This window comes from Saccopteryx bilineata, chromosome 7 (assembly GCF_036850765.1).
Source record: "Saccopteryx bilineata isolate mSacBil1 chromosome 7, mSacBil1_pri_phased_curated, whole genome shotgun sequence".
Taxonomy (NCBI): domain Eukaryota; kingdom Metazoa; phylum Chordata; class Mammalia; order Chiroptera; family Emballonuridae; genus Saccopteryx; species Saccopteryx bilineata.
The window spans coordinates 68,263,333-68,289,337 of record NC_089496.1 but is presented as its reverse complement, the minus strand read 5'-3'; the positions used below and the strand labels follow the sequence as shown (position 1 = coordinate 68,289,337).

Sequence of the window (26,005 nt, the reverse complement as noted above, 5' to 3'; positions counted from 1 at the left end):
AGAGAGAGTCAGAGAGAGGGATAGATAGGGACAGACAGACAGGAATGGAGAGAGAAGAGAAGCATCAATCATCAGTTTTTCGTTGTGACACCTCAGTTGTTCATTGATTGTTTTCTCATATGTGCCTTGACCGTGGGGCTACAGCAGAGCTAGTGACCCCTTGCTTGAGCCAGCGACGTTGGGTCCAAGCTGGTGAGCTTTGCTCAAACCAGATGAGCCTGTGCTCAAGCTGGCAACCTCGGGGTCTCAAACCTGGCCTGACCTGTGGTGGCGCAGTGGATAAAGCGTCGACCTGGAAATGCTGAGGTTGCCGGTTCAAAACCCTGGGCTTGCCTGGTCAAGGCACATATGGGAGTAATTGCTTCCAGCTCCTCCCCCCTGTCTCTCTCTCTCTCTCTCTCTCTCTCTCAAATGAATAAATTTAAAAAAATTAAAAAAAAAAAAAAACCTGGGTCCTCCGCATCCCAGTCTGACACTCTATCCACTGTGCCACTGCCTGGTCAGGCAAACACTCTCCTTCTGAGGGCATTAGTGGGCTTCTCCACACTGCACCTGCCCCACCCCCCTCCACTGACGTTCAAGACCACCTACCAAGGCTCGTCTAAACTGAAGACAACTTTATTTATGATATCACCAGACTGTATGAACCTCCGGATATCCTCAAATATCTTGATCCTGAAAAGGAAAATCAGAAACATTTTAAAGAACCCTCACTCCTTGCCCCACTCGGCCTGTGGTCACCTGGGAGGGGCCTTGAGAGTCATCAGAGAAATGGGAGAGAAAAGTTTAGTAACGGCCCCACCTTGAGCTGAGATAGCAAGGGAGGCACTGCTCAGCCTTCCTTCTCTTTTCAGTAAATGAAGCCACGTGGAGGGGAGGAGTATAGGAAGCCATGATGACGGATTTTAGTGAGAGGACTCTGACTTGAAGGAGAGTTTGTCAAGAGTATTTGGGCCAAGGGTGGTCCACAGACCAGCCCGCCAGAAATTCTGTGCTATTCTGCAGAAAAGTTAAACACCCTGACGTATGAAAATTATAGACCCTATGAACTTGGTCAAATCTGCCCATGCAGGGTGATTTCTGCCTGAGAGATCCCCAAAATAATCCTCCTAATTTTACTGCGCCCCGAGTATAAAAAGGTTGAAAACCACTGGGCTAAAGGTCTGTTAAGGTTTCTGGTTGTGTGAATAAGAGGGTCCTCAGCATGGAGACAGTTCCAGGGAGATGTCAGGGTTACTGGCTGTCTGCATCCTAAGGTCTGTTAAGGTTTCTGGTTGTGTGAATAAGAGGGTCCTCAGCACGGAGACAGTTCCAGGGAGATGTCAGGGTTACTGGCTGTCTGCATCCTAAGGTCTGGGAGGCTCCAGTAAACCTATGGATTCTGCATCATTTACGTGCCGTGGGTCCTGCCTGCTCCAGAGACTAAGGTCAATCTGCTAAGAAATACCCATATGCGGAGATTTAAGACAGAAGAGAAGCCTGGGGGATCTTTCTAATTTTCTCCTTGGGTTTCCAATCCTGGTCTCTGGGGCGGAGAAGGGGAAGGGGAGGCACACATGAGGCCCAGATGCAGGAGGAAGACATTCTTCTCTCCAGCGGGACGCTGTTGCCAGGCCAGCCCTATGGTGCGTCCCACAGGAACCTGAACGGGACAAATAACGTGCAGGGGCCGAGGCCACGGTGTCAGCAAGGAGCCCAAGTGGGAGCAGCTCTTGGGACCCACCATCGATTTGCTAACGAGATGGAAAATCAGTTAATGAAACTTTCTGGGGTGCACACACTGCTCCATTGACTCAGTGCATGCACACTAAATTTTTATATTTTCAGGGAAAATCATTTTTTCCTTGGCCTTAGCAATTCTCACTTTTAATCTCACTCTACTGAGCCAAAGGCAAAGCTCCCTTTCCTGAATCCTGGGACTAATCCATCACCCAGGGTCTCTCCTCAGGAGGATGCATTCTTTTTCATACAATCCTTAGTGATGCAGAAAACCAGACTCCAAGCCAAGCCCGGTTCTAGACAACTGGGATTGTGGGAGGAAAGTCCACACCTCCTCTCCTTAACAAAAGACCAGATACCAGTCTGCAAGAAACAAGAAGGGAGATCCCAGAGAGTCCACACTGTTTCCAAGCCTGACACTGGATTATCTTACCTGGCGTAGTGGCCCGCAATCTGTATGGGGTAAGGGTTGCATTAGAATCATCCAATGATTCCTTTCCAGGAAACACATGCCTCCCCCCATGCCACAACGGTTCTTTTTTATTTTTATTTTTGGGAGAGGAGGAGCGAGAGTGAGACTGAATCCCACATGCACCCAGACTGGTATCCAACTGGCAAGCTCACTATGGGGTGATGCTTGAGTACCGAGCTATTTTTAGCACCTGACATTGATGTTTGGTCCAACCAAGCTATCCTCAGCACCCAGGCCATGCTCAAACCAATCGAGCCACTGACTGTGGGAGGAGAAGTGGGAAGGGGAGGGAAACAGTATGGTCACCTCTCTTGTGTGCCCTGACCGGGAATTGAACCTGGGATATCCATACACCAGGCCGACACTCTGTATCCACTAAGCCACTGGCCAGGGTGCCACACTGGTTCGGAAATGTCCTAGCTGATGGGCGAGATAGTGTGTTTAGCAAAGTTTCCCAAAGGGCTTGAACATGCTCCCAACTCACGCTCACTTTTCTACAGAGAGCAGAACTCTTGTATATACCCCCCCTCGTTCCCAATAAAATATTAAAGAAGAGGAAAAACACAGAGCTCTCAGATCAGCAGCACCATCACCTTTGGATCCCACGTTTGCGCTCCAGCATGGGCTCCGGAGAGGGAGCCGGGCAGTGGCCCCAGAGGTCAGGAAATGCCATCGTCTGGAAATCAGCCACAGACCTGGTTCCTCTGGCTTTGGCCAGGTAGACTCGGGGGTCATGGAAGGGGGCGTGCTGGGGGTGTGTCTGCAGCAGCCTGTCTATGACGTCCGCAGTGTCTCTAGACCCAGTGGAATCTGAAAAGGAGTCCCTCATCCTTGGACAGGAAGTCATGTCTACATCCCAAGTGTCCTCTCTGAGGAAAGCCAGAATGTCAAGGATTTCATTTCCGGAAGAATCCACCCCGAGCCCATTGCTCTGCGCGTTCTGGTACGGGTTCATTCCGGGTCCTTTCCTGGAGGCGGGCTGCCCAGTGGACCGCCCCCTCTTCACCATGCCCAGAAGGGGGGTCCGGACTGTGTCTTCTCTTTCTGGCCCCCGGGAGCTTTGGTCCTTACGCAGGTGCTGCGGCTTCGGGGACGCAGCGGCAGGAATGTGGTGGTGGGCGGCGTGCTCTGCCTCTTCAGCATTCATATCGTCTCTAGGTTTGGCCTCCAGCTCCTTCGGGTTTAAAGCAGAAAATAAGATGTCAGTGTCCCCTTCCAGGTAGAGAGGACACCTGATCCCTGTTCGCATTCTCTGGGCCAGGGCTAAGCACAGGTCCTCTGAGTTAAGGAGGCTTTTCCAAGGGCTGCCGCCGAAAGGCCAAGCTTCAGGAGTGAAATCAATGGCAGAAGCACAGAAGCTCCCATTTGTAAGGGTTTTGGTGGGTCTCGTATAATCCTATAAGTTACATGAATGCTTTCTACAACTCTCCCAATAACTTCATCTGGTGGAAGAACTCATCCCAGATGCCTCACAGCACCCCAAGGCGGTGCCTTCTATTCAAGGATCATTCTGATTGTTCACAAACAGGACTCAACGGAAATTTCTCCCCTGAACTTTTGACCTGCTGATGCCTTTCTGCTTTCTGGAGTGAAACAGATGACACTAACTCCCTTCTACACGCGACTTAGCTTGGACCATTAGATATGGCTGAACTCATGATTTATTAACAGCCATCGGCAAATCAGCAAGATCAAAAGGCAGGTCTGAAATATCGGGGGCAGCGACCACAGCAGCCACGGACCCCAGGATTAGCATCGCCAGGTGTCAGCTCTCAGCTGGCCTCTCTGGACAAGCAGAGCCCGAAGTCAGCTGGCCACCGTCACTCAGGAAGCCATCAGGTCCAGCTTTCCCCCTGTGACCAGGGAACCATGGAACCATCCAGAGTTTTCCCTTGCTTTTTTGGCATGGGGGGACAGGGCACCTTGCCCGGCCAACAACACACAGGCAGCCATAGGTGTGCCTCCCCCTCCTTCCACCCTGGCTGTCCGGTGTCAGACAGTAGGACCCTCGCTGGCACCTGACCTTGGCCACCTTTTCCACAGTTTTGCGTAACTTTCTGCTTCTCTCTTAGAAAGATCAAGAAGCCGGTGGCTAACGGCAAGCAAGGCTTTCCATCTGGGGGCCTCAGTCTGGGCCCTGGGTTCTGCAGAGAACCCACACTATAACCATCAGTCTCCCCGGGCAGAACCAGGGCGCGGGTCCCACCTCAAAGCTGCAGGAGAGCTCGAGGCACATGGCCTCATACTGGGCCAGCTCCTCCTCGGGTCGGTCGAGCCCGGGCTTGCCGCTCAGCTTGCTCACGTCTGTTTCCAAGTCATCATCCTGCAAGGGGACGTTCAGACAAACACGTTACGACCAAGAAAGCCACCCCGAGGAGCAACAGGATGGGCTATCTATGGGATCCTTCACAACCCTAGGACACGGTTCCCCTGCCTCCAAATTACAGTGCTAGCTAGTTACACAAAGGACGTGGTAATAGGTCAGGTTGTATTTTTTAAAATTAAAAAAAAAATACAGAGAGAGATATTAATATCAGTATTGATCAGCCCTCATCATAAATGAATATAAATATATATAAAATAAACTAGAGAAGTACAATATATAAGAATTTTTATCTCATCACCACATCATCAGTATAATCATCACTATCAGATCTATCCCTGTATGGCCCTTTGTCATTTAGACCTTCCACTCTTTTCATAGCTGTTTAATGAGCACCTACTATGAGCAGTAAGAACTGAAGACTTGCTGATAATGGTACAGAGAAAGGTCCGTGCTCCCATGGAATCTGCCCTCTAGTGAGAGAAGGGAGACAGTCATTAAGAAAGAAAATTAATTAAAAAGGTGATTCTGAACAGTGATGCGCTCCATGGAAGTCACAAAAGGAGGTGACATGGCTGTGACTGAGGCTGGGGCATGGGCAGCTGCTCAGGTTGGGTGACACAGCTTTGCTGAGGACCCACGTGACAATCATCTCTGACTACGCAAAGACTCGGGGAGAGGACTCACTCGCAGAAGGGGCAGGTTAAGTCTGTCTGCAGAAAGAAGATGGCTGAAGGATGGAAATGAAGAGAAGGATTCGAGAAGCAGGTGTCGTGAGCTTTATAGCCCGAGACGGAGGTTGTCACCTCTGACTACACCTGTATCCCTTCCACACGTGAAAGTTCACCAAGTCACCACCAATCTTTCCTTCTTTGGGTTGAAGACTCTCAGACTTTATTTTTCCTTCTAGATCATCATTTCATAATAGTTTAACGGTGATGGTGACTCTTCTCCAAACACGCCTGTATTTTCCAAAGGTTACAGACTCTTACACAGAAAGGACACCAGGAATCTGACCATCCAGCCTCCTCATCTTCCCATGTCTCTCCTAGATCAAGTCATCTCCGTAATAAAACAGGGGAGAAAACTCTACCCTGTGTGTGAGGAGTCCATTCGGTTGCTTAAGGAAAACCCCGGCAGTCCCAAAGATCTAGCTTATTCTTCCCTAAATCAAGTAAATGTGAAAAATAAATGTTTATGTTCCTGATCTGGGGGTGGGGGAAAAATGCAATATTCCATTCATCTTCTGCAATTTTCCTCCAAAATGCAAATTAAAAGAAAAATAGATCCATGAGGTTGACTTGATAACATTTTCAGACATCAGGCCCAGATTCTTTAGCCTGTATTGGAGATCCCAGCTCGCTCTTAGTCTCCCTGGCCTCCCCCAGCTCCGAGGCAGCCTCTGCCATGCCCCAAGCTGGCACCAGTGGAAACACAACCAGCAAGCACTGGGAAGCGAGGCTGATGTGTCTGGAGCAAGGAGAGTCATGTAACTCGTGTAACCCATGAGCTCCTGCCTAACTTATTCAGCAGGTGGCCAGGTGAGCAACTCAGCTTTAGAGCAGAGGTTGGCACACTGTGGTCCCGGCCTGCGATTTTGGAAATAAAGTTTTACTGGAACACAGCCACACCCATTCATTTACGTCTGGTCTATGGCCGACTTTTCAGGACAAGAGCAGAGTGGAGTAGTTATCACGGAGGCCGTCTCTGGTCCTCCGAGATTCTGATCTCCGTCTCTGAACCTCCAGCATTTAGGAGGGTTCACACTTGCTTCTCTGTTTCTTATAAACACCCTTTTAATTTCCGCAGAGATAAGCCTGCCTCTGTGTCCTCTCCGCGACCCACCCACCGGGTGAAGGACCCAGTCCTTCACCATGTAGGAATCTGGGGCCCACCTCATCCAGATCATGCTTTCTGACCCTCCCTGCTCACACTGGGCCTGTCTGAGACCGACTTTGCCAAGCCTTAGGCGTGAGTTCACCAGCCTTTTGGGCATGGCGCTCTGAACTCTGGTAGCAACGGTCCCCAAGTTCACTAGACGGTGAGCTCCTTAGGGATGGTATCATACCATCACCCTAAGAAACACAGCATGCTGCCTCCGGCTGGATTACAACCAGAAAAGCACCTGGAAGAAATAGAAAAGGTAAAAGGGAGGAAAGAAGAAGAAAGAAAGGGAGATCTTAAACTTATTCTTTTATCCTCTTCTTCTTCAGAGGTTGTCCAAATCGAATGGTTACGCCCATGAGGAAAATCACAGCCAACGCCCATCCCGTATTTGTTAAGCTTCTTCCTCATGTTGACAGAGTTCTCCATCAAGGGGGCACCTAACTTTCCACTCTGAAGACCCCTTACAACTGAAAAGTTCCTTCCAATCACTCTTTCTAAGCTACTAGTCCCAATTATAAACTGAGCCTTTTTTTTAAAGTCAAATTTATTTATTTATTTACTGCCTTATTTTTTAACTTTTTCTTGAATTTTTTGGGTTCATAAAATTATACAGGCCTCAGGTGCACAATTCTACATTGCATTATCTGTAGAGTGTATTGTGCATTCACCACCCCAAGTCAAGCCCCCTCCGTCACGTCTGTCCCCCTCAGCTTCCTCCACCTTCCTCACCCCCAATCCTTCCTGCAGTCCCCCCACCGTGGTCTGTGTACGTTATTTTTTCTTTGCTTTACTCCCTTCACCTTCTTTTTAGCCCGAACCCTGAACACCCCGGCCCGCTGACAGCTGTCAGTCTGTTCTCTGTATCTGAGTCTGTTTCTGCTTCATTTGTCAGTTCATTTTGTTCATTAGATTCTGCATAAGAGCGAAATCATATGCCACTTGTCTTTCTCTGCTGGCTTATTTCACTTAGTATATTTATTATACTCGCGAGGTCCGTATGTGCTGTGTCAAAAGGTAAGATTCAAATACAAAGGTCACAGGTTAAAATCCCGGGTCAGTCCTGTGACCAGAAGCACTTATTCCCAGCTTCCGGTCCCCAGTTCTTGCAGCAAATGCGGCTGCCGCCGAGGAAACACGTGCTTGCCGGAGTGCGCGTTCCCTTGGTGGAGCCGAACTCCAGAAGCCGGCCCTGACTCTGAAGCTCCCCGTTTCTCTCCCACGCATGCCCACAGCACTGGCTCTCACTTCTCCTCGGCTGGAGGGCTTTCGTGAGTGGTTTCTGGGCCCTCACCCACCTGGCCTGTGCTTCCTTCTTTCACACCTGGGTTTTTCGGTTTGTCTCAGTCCCACTCCACCCCAACGGCCATCGTAAGAAGAGTGGGGACGAGGGGGGCATCTGAAGCACCCCTGTCCCCGCCGTGCTGTGTGAGGTGAGGCACAGGCTGCGGCCTGTCCTTCCCCACCAAATACAAGGGGTGACTGACACTCTGCATTAGATGTGCAGTTCCCACAGAGCGAGCAGGAGGGGAGGGAAAGTGGCATTGATGAATGACTGCGGCAGCACGGTATTATTCAAATAATTCTGCAAGGACTCCAAGTCCTGCACTGCCAAGCTACAGCCAAGAACCAATTTTCTACTGATGGCTTCAGAAATGATTCTATTTATCAACAAAACTCTGGGAACACCAGAGGGCCGAGAGCAGTCTTAACCCAGAGCCCTGCCGAAGGGGGAGTGCCTTTATGTCTGCTGCCGTCATCAGCAAGGCGAGGGACCGTGATGACAGAGAACTCAAAAAACCCCTTCTCTCTAGATGCATAGGTAGGTGAATAGGTAAGAAAAATGGAAGAAACGAAGAGAGGAAGACGGATGGATGGATGGAAGGAAGGAAGGAAGGAAGGAAGGAAGGAAGGAAGGAAGGAAAAAGGAAGGAAGATGGACGGATGATGGATAGATGATGGATGGATGGATAAGAAATGGATGGTGGATGGATGGGGAGCAGGTAGACAGATGGATGATGTGCAGCTGGATGCATGCACACATCTATAGATGCAGAGATATTTTTTAATTCAGGTTTCATACCCAGGATTGTTATAAAAGGTACAATTTACTTCTCAGTCTTATTATGTAGATGACAAAATTAAGACAGTATAACATAAAGGGGCTTGTTAAAGTACATGTCTACCAACAGAAATGAAGGCACAATTACACCACAGCTTTACCATTATTCTAGAACAGTGGTTCTCAATCCGGGCGATTCTGCTCCCCAGGGGGCGTTTGGCACTTCCTGGAGGCACTGTTGCTTCACTACTTGGGGGCATCTGGTGGGTAGAGGCCAGGGATGCTGCTAAACATCCTACAATGCACAGACAGCCCCCTCCACAAAGAATTAGCTGGTCAAAGTGCCAACAGCACGAACGCTGAGAAATCCTTTTCCAGAAATACAGGCAACACACGGCATCCCACAGCCTGCGTGTCAGCCAGGTTTGACTGGAACCCAGCCCCGCCCGCCCCTTATGCACGTCTGTGGCTGCTTTTGCATGCTGATGGCTAAGGTGAGGGGCTGTGCTAGGGATGCGGTCCACGGAGCATAAAACAATTACCCTCTGACATTTTGTAGAAAGTTTGCTGGCCTCTGTTCTCTCACATAGGTCATTACGGGTTAGAGGCCAAAGGGCACCGCTTCCCCGCTGGCTGGAGGGCGTGCACAATGCAACTCGGGTTAGAGGCCAAAGGGCACCGCTTCCCTGCTGGCTGGAGGGCGTGCACAGTGCAACTCGGGGTTAGAGGCCAAAGGGTACCGCTTCCCTGCTGGCTGGAGGGCGTGCACAATGCACCTCGGGTTAGAGGCCAAAGGGCACCGCTTCCCTGCTGGCTGGAGGGCGTGCACAATGCACCTCGAGGCAGCAGTATCCACACAAACCCCGAGGTCAATGAAACTATGCAATGCATCGGTCCCGCAAAGCCAGCATAGGGAGGGGGATGTGGGGAGGCTGGGAAGATCTACTAGAAAAAGTCTACTAGAAAATCTTTCTGTGGTCCCTTTGCCTGAATGTCATTCACACATTAAATACACCTAACCCTAAGCACTTAAGTGTCCCCTGTAAGGCTCATAGTGATAAAATATAAAGTGTCTTCGTAACGGGCAGCCTCTGACTTTACAATGACATACTGCGCGGGCATCCCAAAGTGAAACTCTCTGGAAACCGAAAGGGACAGCTGTGACTGACTGAGCACAACCATCTGTCCAGCACGGAGGTGGCCACACAAACCTGAGTCCTCAACCTTCGCCCTGGTCTGAGCTAACTAGAGAAAGTGAAGTAGTCCCTGGTCCGACGCGGGCGTGGAGACCATTAGCAGCGAGAGCTGGGGCACCTACTTCCTCCTTCGCATCTTCAGAGTCGGAGTCTTTGTCCTCTTCCTCATCGCCCTCATCCTCGAAATCCTCTGGGTGGGGAAGAAGAGGGGCATTGCGTGAGGCTTCCCCTTGCTCTTGCATTTGGGTTAGCCCTTCTCCCTCTCACAAATAAGGAGCTCGTGACTAAGTGCCCGATATCCCAACATGTCCCAGGGCTTATTTAAGGCGTGTGGAAGCGTGTGCATACAGGCCCGCGAGAGCACTCTATCGTGACGTCCAACTGCTGTCCAACATCGAGTGCAAAGTGTGTGCAGAACGAAATGACCCAGGAGTGCCCTTCTGGCCTCCCCCACCCAATGCAGAAGAACTTATGGTGCCAACATTGCCACAGGATAGAGATCACCTAGGTGCAAAGTCTGGTGCCCCTTGATTGACTCCCTAATTTTTCTGTGAAGGAATTTATTTAAAACCAGAGTCCACAGACACACCCTGGGCTGGTACAGCAAAGTGACACTTCCAGAAAAGTCTGTTTCTTGGAAGGAGGACGGGATTGGAAAGCTCTGGGCTCTTCTAACAACAGTCTTGAAGTCAAATACAGGCAGTCCCTGGGTTACAGACGAGATAGGGTCTGTAGGTTTGTTCTTAAGTTGAAATTGTAGGTAAGCTGGGACAGGTATATTTACCTATCAAATACAACTTGGATGTTTGTCCTAACATAGTATTTATTTTTACCTTTCTCTGCATATAAATACTTAAACATCTTCAAACCTACAGAACCTATCTCATCCCTAACCCAGGGACTGCCTGTATTCTAATATGACTAGCATGAGGTTTTAAGTAGCAAAAGTTTTATTTCAATTTTATCCTTAGGGGAAATTAATTCCAGTAGCAGTCAGTCCAGTGGAGGGACTGGATCATGGGATTGTAAATAGATTTGTTTCTTTTTAATTAGCTGAGATCACTGTGCAGGCCTTCACCAGCTACCAGGCAAAGTGGCAACAGTCAATAATTACAGACAAAATAAGAGAGCTTGGTATCTGATCACTCAGGATATGAAAACCTTGCTTTTACATACATGTTTCTAATGAGGTTATTGGCCAATCACAGTTGGCCAGTAAAAGAACCGACTGTCCTTTCTTCTACATTCATCTGAAATATTACCAAAATGTAACCACTTGTTGCGTAGCTCAGAGACACCCGTGGACTTTACCTTCAGCAGGAACGCGCGGCGGCTCTGAGGGGAGGCTCCCGCGGGCCGGGAAGGCGTAGGCACTGCTGGCCGCCACCAGGGGCAGGGGACTCTTCGGGTAGCACTGCCTCAGGACCTGAAGCGCGACGGAGATGACGGGTTCCAAGCTTCTATCGTCCAGAGCGTTCTGAACAAAGGGAAGATTATGTCAGACACAGCGTCTTGTGTCGTGTCCCTTTGTTGTGACAGTATTTCAGGTGACAAATGACACATCGGCGACCTAGACAGTAAACACTCCGCATGCAGAATGTCTAATGTGAACGTCGCCGTGTCGCATTCGGTCTCGTGTAGAATCTGGCCCGGTGTATAAATGGAGTTTTTCTTTCTCTTTTCACAGTCCTTTGCCATGGAAATAAACTGAGTCTGACTGTAAACCTGGGTCTTCCAAGGGACGCCCCCCTGAGAGGACACATGGTCCCGGACGGCTGGGGGGAGGGAGGGGGGTGTCTCGTTTGGCGACCCAGGTGCCACTGTAAATGATCGCCCAGATTAGAGAATGAGCAGCTCCCGTCCGCTGAGGGAAGTCGTACTTTTCTCTCCCAGTGGCCATCCAGAGAAAAAAACAGAGAGGAAAGGATGAGTTATGGAGTCAGAAGAAGGGACTAAGTGAATCCCAAGCACCTACATTGAGTAACAGGCCTCTTGGCAAAGCCCACAGTATTGACCCCTCTCAGAACCCACCCAAAACAAAGAAAACTTGGCTTTTGCAGATGGAACATTTTGATATTGATGGAACATGACAGGAGGCTCCTTTGCAGACACTGGAAAATGGGAGAGTGAGTTTCCTGCATTGAGGGAGAGGGAGCTCAGAGGAGCTTGGTTCTCTCTCTGGTCGTTCTCTTCCGTCTCTTGGGAAGTGTTTTGTCTACTACTGATGTGGCCCAGAAAGTGAGGAGTGTAAGCCTGCAGTCTGATAATCCTAGGAGTTTCTGGAAAGCTCTGAGGCCGAAAAGTCATGGTAGTAGATACGGAGGAGGCTGAGAGCTTGCCACAGAGCAGAGTGACTATGGTGAGGTCACACTACGGGGTCTTTGGGCCCGTATTATAGGTAGCTCTGCGTGGAAGAATGCAAAGAAAAAACATTGAATAGAAATGAAGCCATAAATTCCAACTAAGCCATAAATTCAAGCTACCCACATGACTCTGAGCTATGATCAAAGTAAGCCACCTTTCAAAACAGAAATGTCTTAATATATATAATCAAGAACGCTGTCTCCCCTTCTGTGTGCTCAACTGGTACCAAGCAGCTGTCCTGAACCAACAGCAGAAAATAAATTAATTGAGGCTATTTCAGCCGCTGGAATGAGTCAGATGATTTCAAGCACTTAGTGAAAAGTATCAGCCTCCGGAAGAGGAGAGAATGACAGGGGAGGAGGAAGAGAGGAGAGGCAGACGGCCGATCACAGGTCATGTGCCAAGCGCCAATCATAGGGGTAGAGAGCCAATCTGTGATGACCCCTTTCTCTAAATTCCTAACTATCTCAGATAGTTTCAGGGCATCCTCTCAGGGGCTCTCTGTTAACCTTACAGTCCAACTGTCCTCCTCTGCCTGCTTCCTCATCGGCTCCAACGAGACCCCATGACATCACACAGCACCCTCGTTGCACTACGGACAACCTGACCCTCTCAGCATGGGACGGATGCTTAGCGGTTCCGTGCAAGAATGTGACCCAGGAAACCGAGAGGTGGGGTCACTGAGAGACAGAGACCCTGCAAGCAGTAGCCTCAGCAGGAAGGCAAAGAACAATATGATGGACAAAGGCTGTGGGAGGGACTCGGAAAGAGTCCTTTCCCAGCCACTCTCCTGCCCAGGAGGTTTGCAGTCACGTCAGAAACACCAATAAAAACAGTTCAGGACAGCAGCTTTCAAAGTGTGATTCCCAGACCAGCGGCATCAGCACCATGCAGGACCCCGTTACAAATGCGGACTCTTGCGCTCTGAGACCAGGGCCCTCACAGCCTCCGGTGACTGACGCATGCTTTAGTTGGAGAGCCGCAGGTGCAGGGGACAGAGGCAGGGACCGAGTGAGACCGCTGCTGTCAGACCCTTGCACGTGTTGAAATCAGAGGGTCTGTGTAAACTGTTAGGCCAGCCCCAGGCCATGGTAAGCGCACAGTATCAATCTCTCCTCCCTCTCCTTCAGTCACTGTTACCACCACCATCATCATCACCGTTGTCATCATCGTCATCATCATCATCACCATCAGCTGCAGCAGCAGCAGCAGCCACAGCGAATGTGCAACAGCCACTGAGATGACACGACCAGATCCAGGGTTCCCACGCTGACTCGCGAGCCCCACACTGGTGGGAGAGGGGAGTGGGGGGGGGGGGACAGGCTGCAATGGTCCCTGCGTCCACAGCCAGGGCCTGGGAGGCCCGGCCACCAGGGGCAGGTTCTGCCTCCACCCCCCACAGTCTCTGGAGGCGTGGCACGCACCCGTGTGCTTCCGGGGGTGGGCAGTCCAGGCCTTCCCGGACCTGCTTCTGAGACCCCGCCCCTGGGTGCACGGCCGCTGCCAGGCCTGGGCCGCCCTTGGCACTTTCTCCACCCTCTTCTTCCCATAGACGTGGACTTCTGGGGTCACCTTCTTCTTCCTTTATTGCCCTTTTCATCGTTTTGTTTTGTTTTTTAACACTAGACAAACAGCCAAAAACACAGAGGGCAGGGGCACTGGCGGAAACACGTGAGCTGGAGTTGGGGGCTGTGAGGCGTGGGCAGTGCAGGGGTGTCGCACTAGGACTGGGAGAGAGCAGAGCTTTGGGGCAACGGGCTTGCAGAGCACGGGGAGACCGGGACAAATTCACAGCACTTCCTCCTCCGGTGGGACAGAACGTGCTATTTCGTGACTGAGACGCTCTGAAAGCTGCGACGGTGGAGAGAAACCCGGGGTGACTGCAGATGGAATGCTAGATGTCGGTGTGCAGCCGGAACTGTGATCATTTAGAGGAGGGACAGCTGTTTTGTTTTTTATTTTTAATAGGAAATGTCTGTAGACACCATAGATGGGAAGCAACACCCTCATCAACTGCTCCATTACCTCGGACGTACTCAGGTAGAGGCAGACCGGGGGTCGTCCAGAGAAAGGCAAAGAGGACGATGGAGGGCGAACAGAGATTTACTAATAGGACAACAGACAGCAAAAAACATAATGGGCATGAAACATGGCTGCCTGGAGCCCAGGAAGAGGGGGGTGAGCAGGTAGCGGATGCTGGGGCGAGGGTCACATCACTGACAGAGAGGGTGTGTGTCACCTCGCACAGTGGTGTTTCCATTAGCCCTCAGCAGGGGAAATGAAGGAATTTGTTATTTGGGTTGAAATCTGGGAAACCCTGAACACATACTCCACGAGGGTGCAGGCAGGTAGCGGATCATGCAGGTGGTGTTCCCTGTGCCTGGAAAACTCTTCCTCTGCAGCCGGCCACGGCCCGCTCCTTCGGCAACTCGGGTCTCAGCTGAGCTGTCACAAGCTCAGACTGGCCTGTCATAGAGCACCTTCTCCCCACCCCCACGCCACTGCAGACCTCTGACCTCACCTGATCGATTTCTCAGAGCCATATGAAATTATCTGCCTCGTGGAATTCTTTGCTTTCTTTGTGACCGACTCTCCCACTGGAATGTTTGCCCCACAGGATCAGGGGTCTTGTGGGTCCCATTCCCCACCAGGTTCCACAGTGCTAATTATTCCGATATTATTATGCGCACACTGAGAAAGAAGTTATGTCATGGCAAGCACTTTGCTAAGCACAAGGCATTTTCTACATTTACTTCCTTAGGCCACACAACAACCAGATTTTTTTTTCTTCTTTTTCCAAGTGAGAGGAGGGGAGATAGAGAGACAGATTCTTTCATGTGTCCTGACAAGGATCCACCTGGCAACCCCTACCTGGGGCCAGTGCTCTGCCCACCTGGGCCACGCTTACAACTGAGTTATTTTTAGCACCTGAGGTGGAAGCTCCACAGAGCCATCCTCAGTGCCTGGGGCTGATGCACTCAAACCAATCAAGCCATGGCTGTGGGAGGGGGAGAGAGAGAGAGAGAGAGGGAGGAGCGAGAGAGAGAAGAGAGAGAGAGAGAGAGAGAGAGAGAGAGAGAGAAGAGAGAGAGAAGAGAGAGAGAGAGAAAAAAAAGGGGAAGGAGGAGGGGAGAAGCAGATGGTCACTTCTCCTGTGTGCCCTGACTGGGAATCAAACCCAGTACATCCATATGCCAGGCCGACACTCTACCACTAAATCAACTGGCCAGGGCTAACAACCAAATTTTATCACTTCTATTTAAAGAAGGAGGAGCAGGAGGTGGAGGAGGTAGAAGAGGAGGAAGAAAAGGAAAGTAGGAGGGAGAGGAGGAGGACAGGAGGGAGAGGGGGAGGGGGAGGCAGAAGAAGGAAAAGAAGAAGGAGGAGAAAGGGGAAGAGGAGAAGAAGAAACTCGAGGCCCAGAGACTTTGGGTAGCTTTACAGTTTGACAGCTGTAGGCACTGGGGCTGGACTCGAACCCAGGATCTCTAGCTTGAAAGCCAACTCTTAACCATTGCACCATAGTGTGTACCCGGTAAATAAATACTGAGGAGATGAACCGATGCATGTGTGAGTGAAGCAGTGAGGCTTTGAGTCCCGAGCACCTGCCCCTAGCAGGCAGCAAGGAGCGTACTGCGGTTTCCCCGGCTCTGTTAGGGATGACTCTTAAATGGCGACCTTCAGCGGTCGGCCAACGCAGAGGCGAGCCCAACGCCGATTACCTGTGTGGTGCTGAAGAGGATCTCCATGCCCTGAGCCGCCAGGAAGGCCTCCCTGCCCGACCGGAGGGCAGCGATGTGCTTGAGGCAGAGCAGCAGTGCCCGGCGGATCAGCACGAACGCGTTGGCCGTGTCGTGGCCGTGCCAGTCCTGGTGCAGCCGGAGCAAGCTGGTGACGTAGCCTCTGTTCACCGCCCTGCGGCTGTTTGACTCTGCAACCAGGGGAAACGGGATGTCAGTCACCGGCTCTCCTGGGGGCACCTGCCTGCAGATGTCCCAGTGTACCCCCCAAAAATACTTGTTAATTAGAGGGGGAATAATAATAACTTTCCAGTGAAGAAAACTGGCAGCTGTCACCTCAGTCGCATGATCAAAGTGCTGCACCAGACATGAGGCACAGCGTCACTAAGACAGCATTCCTGCCCAAAATGCGTGCGCTGAATTCAACCAGGAGAAAACCTGGCAAACCCCAAACGAGGGACATGCTGCAAAATACCTGATCTACACCTTTCTAAAGTGTCAAGACCATGAAAGGCAGGAGAAAAAAAAAAAAGGATTGAGGAATTGAGCTAAGGGAGACTAAAAAAACATGACACTTAAGAACAATACCTAATTATAACTTATATCCTGGGCCACAAAGCATGTTTTCCACCCTTGCAATTGATAACCTGACTGGGGAGCCCAGCTGGATAAGAACATCATCCGATACACCAAGGTCGCGGGTTCAACTCCAGGGCACGTACAGAAACAAGCTGACATTTCTGCTTGTCTGTCTCTCTCTCCCTTCCTTTCTCTCTCAAACTAATAAATAAATTTTTTAAGAAATTCTAAAGGTAATTGATAAAATTTGAACGAGGCCTGGAGATTATCTGGTAGTATTGCATCAATGTATGTTAGATTTTGATAAACAGTGGTTATGGGAGAGAGTATCATTGTTTTTAGGAAATTTAGAATTGGAGTGTGAAAATGAAACTTATTCTTTAGAAAAAAATTATAGTCATGTATGGAGAAAGAAAGGAAGAGGAAGAGAAACTGGTTTCCATTCTTCCATACGTCACAGTGGACTTAGGACATGTCCCTGGGTTGAGCAAACTGTAAGGTTTCTGTCGGGAAGGAAAAGACACTGAGTGAGATGGAACACTAGAAAGGCCGTCACGTGTAAGACAGCCATCGCGTGTTTTTCCTCCAGAGGATGGAAGCCCGTTAATGGATATCAGGGGATTGAGGCAGTTCAACGAAGGAATTCTCCGCAGTCCAGGCTGCCCAGCAAGGGAATGGAGGGTGGTGAGGAGCCAGGCACTGCAGAGTTCAGGGAGAGGGTGGAGGGTGAGTGAGTGAGGAGCCGGGCACTGCAGAGTGCAGGGAGAGGGTGGAGGGTGGTGAGGAGCCGGGCACTGCAGAGTGCAGGGAGAGGGTGGAGGGTGGTGAGGAGCCGGGCACTGCAGAGTGCAGGGAGAGGGTGGAGGGTGGTGAGTGAGGAGCCGGGCACTGCAGAGTGCAGGGAGAGGGTGGAGGGTGGTGAGGAGCCGGGCACTGCAGAGTGCAGGGAGAGGGTGGAGGGTGGTGAGTGAGGAGCCGGGCACTGCAGAGTGCAGGGAGAGGGTGGAGGGTGGTGAGGAGCCGGGCACTGCAGAGTGCAGGGAGAGGGTGGAGGGTGGTGAGGAGCCGGGCACTGCAGAGTGCAGGGAGAGGGTGGAGGGTGGTGAGGAGCCGGGCACTGCAGAGTGCAGGGAGAGGGTGGAGGGTGGTGAGTGAGAAGCCGGGCACTGCAGAGTGCAGGGAGAGGGTGGAGGGTGAGTGAGGAGCCGGGCACTGCAGAGTGCAGGGAGAGGGTGGAGGGTGGTGAGGAGCCGGGCACTGCAGAGTGCAGGGAGAGGGTGGAGGGTGGTGAGGAGCCGGGCACTGCAGAGTGCAGGCAGAGGGTGGAGGGTGGTGAGGAGCCGGGCACTGCAGAGTGCAGGGAGAGGGTGGAGGGTGGTGAGGAGCCGGGCACTGCAGAGTGCAGGGAGAGGGTGGAGGGTGGTGAGGAGCCGGGCACTGCAGAGTGCAGGGAGAGGGTGGAGGGTGGTGAGGAGCCGGGCACTGCAGAGTGCAGGGAGAGGGTGGAGGGTGAGTGAGTGAGGAGCCGGGCACTGCAGAGTGCAGGGAGAGGGTGGAGGGTGGTGAGTGAGGAGCCGGGCACTGCAGAGTGCAGGGAGAGGGTGGAGGGTGGTGAGTGAGGAGCCGGGCACTGCAGAGTGCAGGGAGAGGGTGGAGGGTGGTGAGGTGCCGGGCACTGCAGAGTGCAGGGAGAGGGTGGAGGGTGGTGAGTGAGGAGCCGGGCACTGCCGCGTGCAGGGAGAGGGTGGTGGGTGGTGAGGAGCCGGGCACTGCAGAGTGCAGGGAGAGGGTGGAGGGTGGTGAGGAGCCGGGCACTGCAGAGTGCAGGGAGAGGGTGGAGGGTGGTGAGTGAGGAGCCGGGCACTGCAGAGTGCAGGGAGAGGGTGGAGGGTGGTGAGGAGCCGGGCACTGCAGAGTGCAGGGAGAGGGTGGAGGGTGGTGAGGAGCCGGGCACTGCAGAGTGCAGGGAGAGGGTGGAGGGTGGTGAGGAGCCGGGCACTGCAGAGTGCAGGGAGAGGGTGGAGGGTGGTGAGGAGCCGGGCACTGCAGAGTGCAGGGAGAGGGTGGAGGGTGGTGAGGAGCCGGGCACTGCAGAGTGCAGGGAGAGGGTGGAGGGTGAGTGAGTGAGGAGCCGGGCACTGCAGAGTGCAGGGAGAGGGTGGAGGGTGGTGAGGAGCCGGGCACTGCAGAGTGCAGGGAGAGGGTGGAGGGTGAGTGAGTGAGGAGCCGGGCACTGCAGAGTGCAGGGAGAGGGTGGAGGGTGGTGAGGAGCCGGGCACTGCAGAGTGCAGGGAGAGGGTGGAGGGTGGTGAGTGAGGAGCCGGGCACTGCAGAGTGCAGGGAGAGGGTGGAGGGTGGTGAGGAGCCGGGCACTGCAGAGTGCAGGGAGAGGGTGGAGGGTGGTGAGTGAGGAGCCGGGCACTGCAGAGTGCAGGGAGAGGGTGGAGGGTGGTGAATGAGGAGCCGGGCACTGCAGAGTGCAGGGAGAGGGTGGAGGGTGGTGAGTGAGGAGCCGGGCACTGCAGAGTGCAGGGAGAGGGTGGAGGGTGGTGAATGAGGAGCCGGGCACTGCAGAGTGCAGGGAGAGGGTGGAGGGTGGTGAGTGAGGAGCCGGGCACTGCAGAGTGCAGGGAGAGGGTGGAGGGTGGTGAGGAGCCGGGCACTGCAGAGTGCAGGGAGAGGGTGGAGGGTGGTGAGGAGCCGGGCACTGCAGAGTGCAGGTAGAGGTGGGAAGGCGCCCAGCGGGATGATGTGGAGCGGGCTTTCTGACACCTGGCGGAGAGCTGCTGTCACCTGTCAGGGTTCCTTCACCTCTTTAACATCTTTAACACAATGATTGATTTCCCTTTGTTAGCTGAATGATTGTGGTTGAGACCTCTCGTGAGACCCATCTCATGGGATAAGTGGATTATTTCATAATTTTCCTAAGATAGAGTTGAAGTTCTCTTTGGAGAATCACAGGGCGGGGGAGTAGTCTAAGAGACAGCTAGTACCCGCCCCCGGTCCTGTGAAACCCTCGAGCTCCAGGGTGCTGCGCCCCTTCAGCCTGGACCGACGGGGAGATTCCAGTCTGCAGGACGGGACCCAGCGGCTCTCACTCTCGGCACCAATGCCCAATCCTTGCAGCTCTGCCCCGCCCATCACTGGAGTTCTCCATTATCCAATCTGTTCACACTGGTTCTCTGACAATAATGCCTCTGGCTGAGTGGGTTTAAGAGCGATCCCCTGAGCTGTAATTGGAGAAGCACAAATTTCAGCTCAAAGTCAGATTTTTCCCTCAGACCATGTAAGTGCTCATGAATGAAAAAAGAAAATAATAACATAAAAATTCAGTGCTTTATGCTGGAAGGGTTTTCTCGTAAAATTAACAAATTTTTTGCCCCTGCTTGTTTGTCAAATTCTAAATTGTCAGGCTTGACTGATCCGCACTGAGATTTTTGACCCATTTTTTCAGTGGGGTTTTTTCTTTTCGCCTTCTTCAACGTTTCACTCAGCCATGGCCCCGAACCGAGAGTGATGAGCTTTATTCACTGGGTGATATGTTTGTGGAAGGTTTAAATTGCCTTCATTACTTCCTCTAATGAATTATTCTTCTGTATCAAAAAATCTTTCTCTCCTTGGCCAGTCCCGGCCACAGAGCACTCATGAGCTCTTTACTGCCGGAATGAGGTTTCAGCCTGCCCAATATCTGATGCTTAGAAGAAAATTGAGGATTAAGTAGGAGGTATTAAAGGAAAGAATCGTCTGCTGAAAAGATACCAGAATGGCAAACACAGTGCCCAGGGGCCCCGTGGGCAGCGGGCGGTTAGGACGTCTGCCTTTTATCTGTTTAAGGGTGTTATCCTAATGACCTTCATGCTTTTAGGGAGTAAGAGGGGATAATAGGAGGGAAAAATCTTTAATTTTCTGAGAGAAAAAAAACCCTTATCAGATCAAAATGACCTTATTCATGATTTCCTAGTAATCCTCAATAAGCTTTCATGTTTACTAATACTGCCTAAAAGAGCTGCTCCTCTGCTCTGCCGCCCACTGCCCCACCCAGTCAGTCCTCCTCGAGAACGGCTCCAGCTCCAGGCGTTTGGAAAAGTCCACACTCGTCTAAAATCTAACCAGAGGAGATTCATCACACTGAGGAAGAACACACGGAGAGAGAAGCCAGAGGATGGAACGAGGGTCACTGCGGTCAGCTCCTTGGAGGAATTCTGGAAGGTCTGAGCAGAAAACACGCTTCTCCAAGGGAACCCAGACAGTGAAGGAAAAACGTGATGTTTCAAACATTGTCTGGGGTGAGCTCAGGGATAGGGGCGGAAGGGGGCTCCCAGTCCCCCAATTCTTTTCAAAACAGACCGGCTGCCCTTTAGTTTGCTTACGTAGATGGCTTCCTCCTAAGATTTTCTTGGGGGGAAAATCCTGTTTCCTTTTTTTTTTTTTCTTCTTTCCCAAGTGAGAGGAGGGGAGATTACAGAGACAGACTCCCACATGAGCCCCAACTGGGATCCACCCAGTAACTCCATCTGTGGCCAATGCAACTGAGCTAGTTTTTGTGCTTGGGGCAGAGGCTCCTCAGAGCCATCCTTAGTGCCTGGGGCCAGGGCTTATGTGCTTGAACCAATCAAGCCATGGCTGCGGGAGGAGAAGAGAGAGAGAAAGAGAAAAGAGGGAAGGAGAAGGGTGGAGAAGCAGATGGTCGCTTCTCCTGTGTGCCCTGGCTGGGAATTGAAGCCAAGACTTCCACATGCCAGGCCTATGCTCTATCAACTGAGCCAACCGGCCAGGGCCTGTTTCTTTTTTACTATTATCATCGAGAGGCAAGGAGGCAGAGACAGACTCCCGCATGCGTCTGGACCAGGATCCACCTGGCAAGCCCACTAGGGGCCGATGCTCTGTCCATCTGGGGCTACAGCTCCATTGCTTGGAACAGAGCCATTTCAGCACCTTGAAGCAAGGCCATGGAGCCATCCTCAGTGCCCGGGGTCAAATTGCTCGAACGATTCAAGCCATGGCTATGGGAGAGGAGGGGAGAAAAGGGAGTAGGAGGGAGGGAGGGAGGGAGGGAGAGAGAGAGAGAGAGAGAGAGAGGAGTGGGGGCAGAGAAGCAGATGGTCGCTTTTCCTGTGTGCCCTGACCAGGGATCAAACCCAGAACTTCCACACACCGCGCTGACAACTTTACCGCTGAACCAACTGGCCAGGGCCATGTTTCTTAATTTAAAAATAAAAATTTTATTATTTTAAATTCCCTAAGTAGATTTGGTTTATCTTAAACTAGCAAGAATATAGGGGTGGGATGAACAGGGAGGACTTCTGAGGGCATTCAGAATGCCACCCCAATCCTCTGTCACACAGGCATTCTCAGTGACCTGTCCGCACAGCCCCGCCCTAGGGGCACCCTGCTGACGTCTCATCTGGTCAGCTTTCCTTTGGCGAATCCATGAACTCACGCTTGTCCCCACCTCCGACTGACCCTCTTACCATCTACTATTTCTACCTCCCTCTCCAGTAGTAAGTATCCTCCCAGGGTCCGTCTGTAGCTCATTCTCAGTCTGAAATATGATTGAGCCCCCTTTTACCTTTACAATCAGGTAAAAAGAAAAAAAAAACCTGGAAGGGAGTATTTCAAGATATCCATAGTACCTATGGCAGAGGAGGATTGGGGGGGGGTGTTCTATTTGCTTTAGAGCTATTAGATCTGATTTGGGATTTTTTGTGGCTTTTCTCCCTCACATTTTCTACAATGAACTCTGAGGAGCTGTGGGAACCTGCAGTGGAGTCAGGAGCTGGACGCTCGAAGAGCCACAGCTCTGGGAAGGGGGCGTGCCCACTCGTGCGGACCTCTGCGGGTCGCCTTTAGCAGGCTCAGGGGCTCAGGTGCCCTTCAAAGCCTTGCTAAGCCTGCTCCATGGGCGGGTGGGCGGGCTACAGCAGCCAGCGTCCTTCCTGGAGGCCATGCACATGGCCCTGAGCCCTGCACCTTCCAGCTGCACGACCCTGAGCGTGTTACCTCACAGCCCCATCCCTCGATCTTTGTCTGAAAAGCAATGAGGAAGAATCCCTCCCGCCTGGAGTTATTAAGAAAATCAAACACGATGACACATAAAGCCGACAGCTCGATGCCTAGCACATAATATATAATATGCCTCGATACCTGTTGCCTTTTATAATTGTCATCTATTTATTATCCCAACTTCCCATCGATTATCATGGACAACTACATGCCACATGCTCAGGATATGAACATATTCCTTTTGACAGACTCATGCGAGAACAAGAACTGCAGGGTCACGCAGCTGCAATTTGAATTCTAGCTCTATCACTTCCTGGCTTGGGTAATCGCAATGAAGTGACTTAGCCTTTCTGCACTATATTTCTACCATCTTCAAATATTAAAGCAAGAGACAGAAAATTAAAGCATCAGCCTTGTAAGTCCATTGAATGCCTAGCACAGCCCCCTGGCACTAAGTATGTGCTCAATAAATAGTAATGACCTTCCCCATGGAAACACATCCTAGCTTTGCATATCTTTCACCAGTAAGAGCAGTCCAAGGAAAACTTTCAAAGAAGTAAAATTTATAATTTTAAGGTTCTTCAATCCCCATGTAATGTCATAGACCTCATACCCTAACTGGTTACCATGTTGCTGTCTGTTGGTCCTCAGATACCCCAATAAAACACAGTAAAGATCATACCCCCTTTATCCAAGCTATCATACCCCCTTTATCCCAGCTGTTCTTACAGACAGCGTCCATGAGGTACACCTTTATAGTTCCCTCTGGCAAAATGTACCTCAGTTGGACCTCAATACAATATAGCGCTTTTACAAGACTGGTTTGGGCCCTTAAGACCCCCTTGATGGGTCAGGATTAAGTGTTTAATAGCCCACCCTCGCTTTTGATAAGGCATATCTGAGTAAGAATGCTGTACATACAGGATTTCAGGTCCCTTCCATTCTTCAGAACGCAGATCACCCTCAGACACACAGCATACACATCGCCAGCCCAAGAAACTCTTGCCCAGAGAGATTGAGAGCATTCTCGTTTCAGCAACACCATGAAAATCCACTCATGTGAACTACCAACAATTCAGTGAATCCTTTTCAGGGTAGCAGCCCCTTTCCCAGAATAGAAGACCCCTCAACTGGCTTATTGAACTCCCGTTTACTCTCCAAGGTTTGCTTCTAAACGCTCTCCTCACTGTGTCCCCCAGCCCTAAGCAGTTATCCCACCAACACTGTCTGCTGTCGATCAGGACCCCCCACTGAAGACCCCACTTCAGCACCCACACTCTGAACCAGGGGCAGTCAACCTTTTTATACCTACCGCCCACTCTTGTATCTCTGTTAGTAGTAAAATTTTCTAACCGCCCACCAGTTCCACAGTAATGGTGATTTATAAAGTAGGGAAGTAACTTTACTCTATAAAATTTATAAAGCAGAGTTACAGCAAGTTAAAGCATATAATAATAATTACCAAGTACTTTATGTCAATTTTCGCTAAGTTTGGCAGAATAAATCTTTATAAAACAACTTACTATAGTTAAATCTTTTTATTTATACTTTGGTTGCTCCGCTCCACCCACCATGAAAGCTGGAACGCCCACTAGTGGGCGGTAGGGACCAGGTTGACTACCACTGCTCTAAACATTCCACCCTTGAACTCTGCCTTTGGAGACGCTATTAAATATCAAGATAATGGTGACTCTAACTTCACGAAGCAACATACTTGTTACTCTTTGCAACAGATTGTTTCAGTGGTCTTTCCAGGAGTCCATACAAAAGATATTCTAGACAAAGGAGACTTATCCAGCCTTCTAGATGGTGTTATGTGAACAAGGAGCTGCCCTGGTTGCCAGCCTAACACCAGTTACAGTTACGGAGCATTTATTTACTGATGGCTTCCGGTGTGCTGGGTGCTGGGCTAATCATTTTACATGATTATCTCATTTATCTCATGGAAAAGCTTTGAGATAAGCCTTATTTTTCTACTTTTACAAATGAAGACAGGGAGAGAAATTAACCAAAGTCCGCGGAGCTTATAAGTGGCGCCTCTAGGAGTCAAAGGGCACCCGCAGCTGCCTCCAAGCCGATATCCCAGGTTGTTGTTCCCCAAGCTCTTGCCGCTGGTTAGGGCAGTATGCACTGCTGTCCACCCAGATAAAGACCTTGGCCTGTTAGCAAGGGAACTGGCTTTTTCAGGAAGAGTTCTGAGAGGCTACTGGAGACAAAGCCAGTGGAGACATAAACCTCAGGGGCTTTGGCGGGAGACACTTTCAGCCAAACTTCACCTGGGTCATCCCTCCGCTCAACCTCCCTCGTCCATTTTCTCCGCCCCTCCCTCCCTCCCAGGCCCCAAAAATTGTGGTGAGGGTTGATCTTTTAATTTTTTTATTATTATTGATTGATTTTGGCAAGAGAGGAAGTAGAGAGAGAGAGGGAGAGAGACAGGAACATCGATCTGCTCCTGTGCGTGCCCTGACCGAGTATTGAACCAGCAACCTCTGTGCTTTAGGATGATGCTCTAACCAACTGAGCATCCAGCCAGGGCAAGGGTTGATTTTTAATAGGAAACTCAAGAAGCCTTGAAAGTTAAAATAAATGGCCTATGGTTCTTCCAGTCATTGGAGGGGATGAGTAAGAGGCATCCAGACACCCAAGCCCAGAAGTGGGTCCCGAACGCAAGTGTAATGCGGTCGGAAGGCGGGGGTGACTCAGCCCTCCCTGGGCCCCTCTCCAGCCGCTGCAGCCGCGGCCCACCCACAAAGGAACGGCAGCCATCTACGTGCTGACATATAACTAATCTTAATGTCACTGGTAATGGAAATTATATGCAATTGTTATTAGCTCAAATAAGAATAATGATATAGAATTAGCTTGCAGGTATGTTTTCTTCCCCCCCTCTTTGTAGAATAGATGCATTTCAGGGAACGTGGCTATAAAGCAAATTCAGGTTTCAGGCAAATCTTGTTTTCCCAGTGACTGCCTTCATAAAATTAAAGATGTTTTTCCTAAGCTCTGGAAAGAGAGGCTGAACAGGCTAAGAGACGCTCCATCCTTCAGAGCAGTTTTAAATCTAGACTCATTTACATTTTGGTTTTGTTTTTTTTTTAAATCACCAAGTCCTTTAAGTACCTTTCCACTGACACATTCCCAAACCATAGACATTTCTCCACTCTCAGAAGTGCCTCCAAAACCCCATCTTTTTCCTCCCCTGCACACCCCAGCTCTATGTCCAGTTCTCAGAGGAGCCTGTGTCCAAGGGAGGGCATCAGGCTGCAATGTCGCATCCTCTGGGCTCCACCTCCTCCGATTCCGCACTCTGCAGCCCAGGTAATGAGTCAGTCACATCTTGTACCTTACTGATTCTAAGCCATGTGTTTTTCACATTTAACATTTCCAAAATGAAGGTGCTTCTTACCAGCGACGGTGTTTCTGTTATGACCGGCAATGTTTTTCCACTCTTAATGGCACATAAAAAATGGGGCATCTTAGCCTAACTGGTGGTGGCACAGTGGATGGAGCATCAACCTGGGACACTGAGGTCCCCAGTTTGAAACCCGGAGGTCATCGGCTTGAGTACAGGTTCGTCAGCTTGAATGCAGGCTTGCCAGCTTGAGCATGGAGTCCCTGGCTTGAGTGCAGGATTATGGACATGATTTCAAGGTCGTTGACTTG

The 26,005-nt window shown here is 50.9% G+C and overlaps 1 protein-coding gene across 3 annotated transcripts in view; it reads right to left on the bottom strand.

Annotated features, from left to right (window-relative positions):
* AGBL1 (AGBL carboxypeptidase 1) overlaps positions 1–26,005 on the bottom strand; it is an 837,820-nt gene that overhangs the window by 693,081 nt on the left and 118,734 nt on the right. For all 3 annotated transcript variants that reach the window (XM_066239188.1, XM_066239190.1, XM_066239189.1), the window contains exons 7-12: positions 15,743–15,951; positions 10,968–11,133; positions 9,779–9,846; positions 4,398–4,514; positions 2,785–3,365; positions 592–675 (exon numbers count right to left, since the gene is read on the bottom strand). In XM_066239188.1, coding sequence (XP_066095285.1) covers positions 592–675; positions 2,785–3,365; positions 4,398–4,514; positions 9,779–9,846; positions 10,968–11,133; positions 15,743–15,951 — 1,225 coding nt within the window. The remainder of the gene's footprint in view (positions 1–591; positions 676–2,784; positions 3,366–4,397; positions 4,515–9,778; positions 9,847–10,967; positions 11,134–15,742; positions 15,952–26,005) is intronic.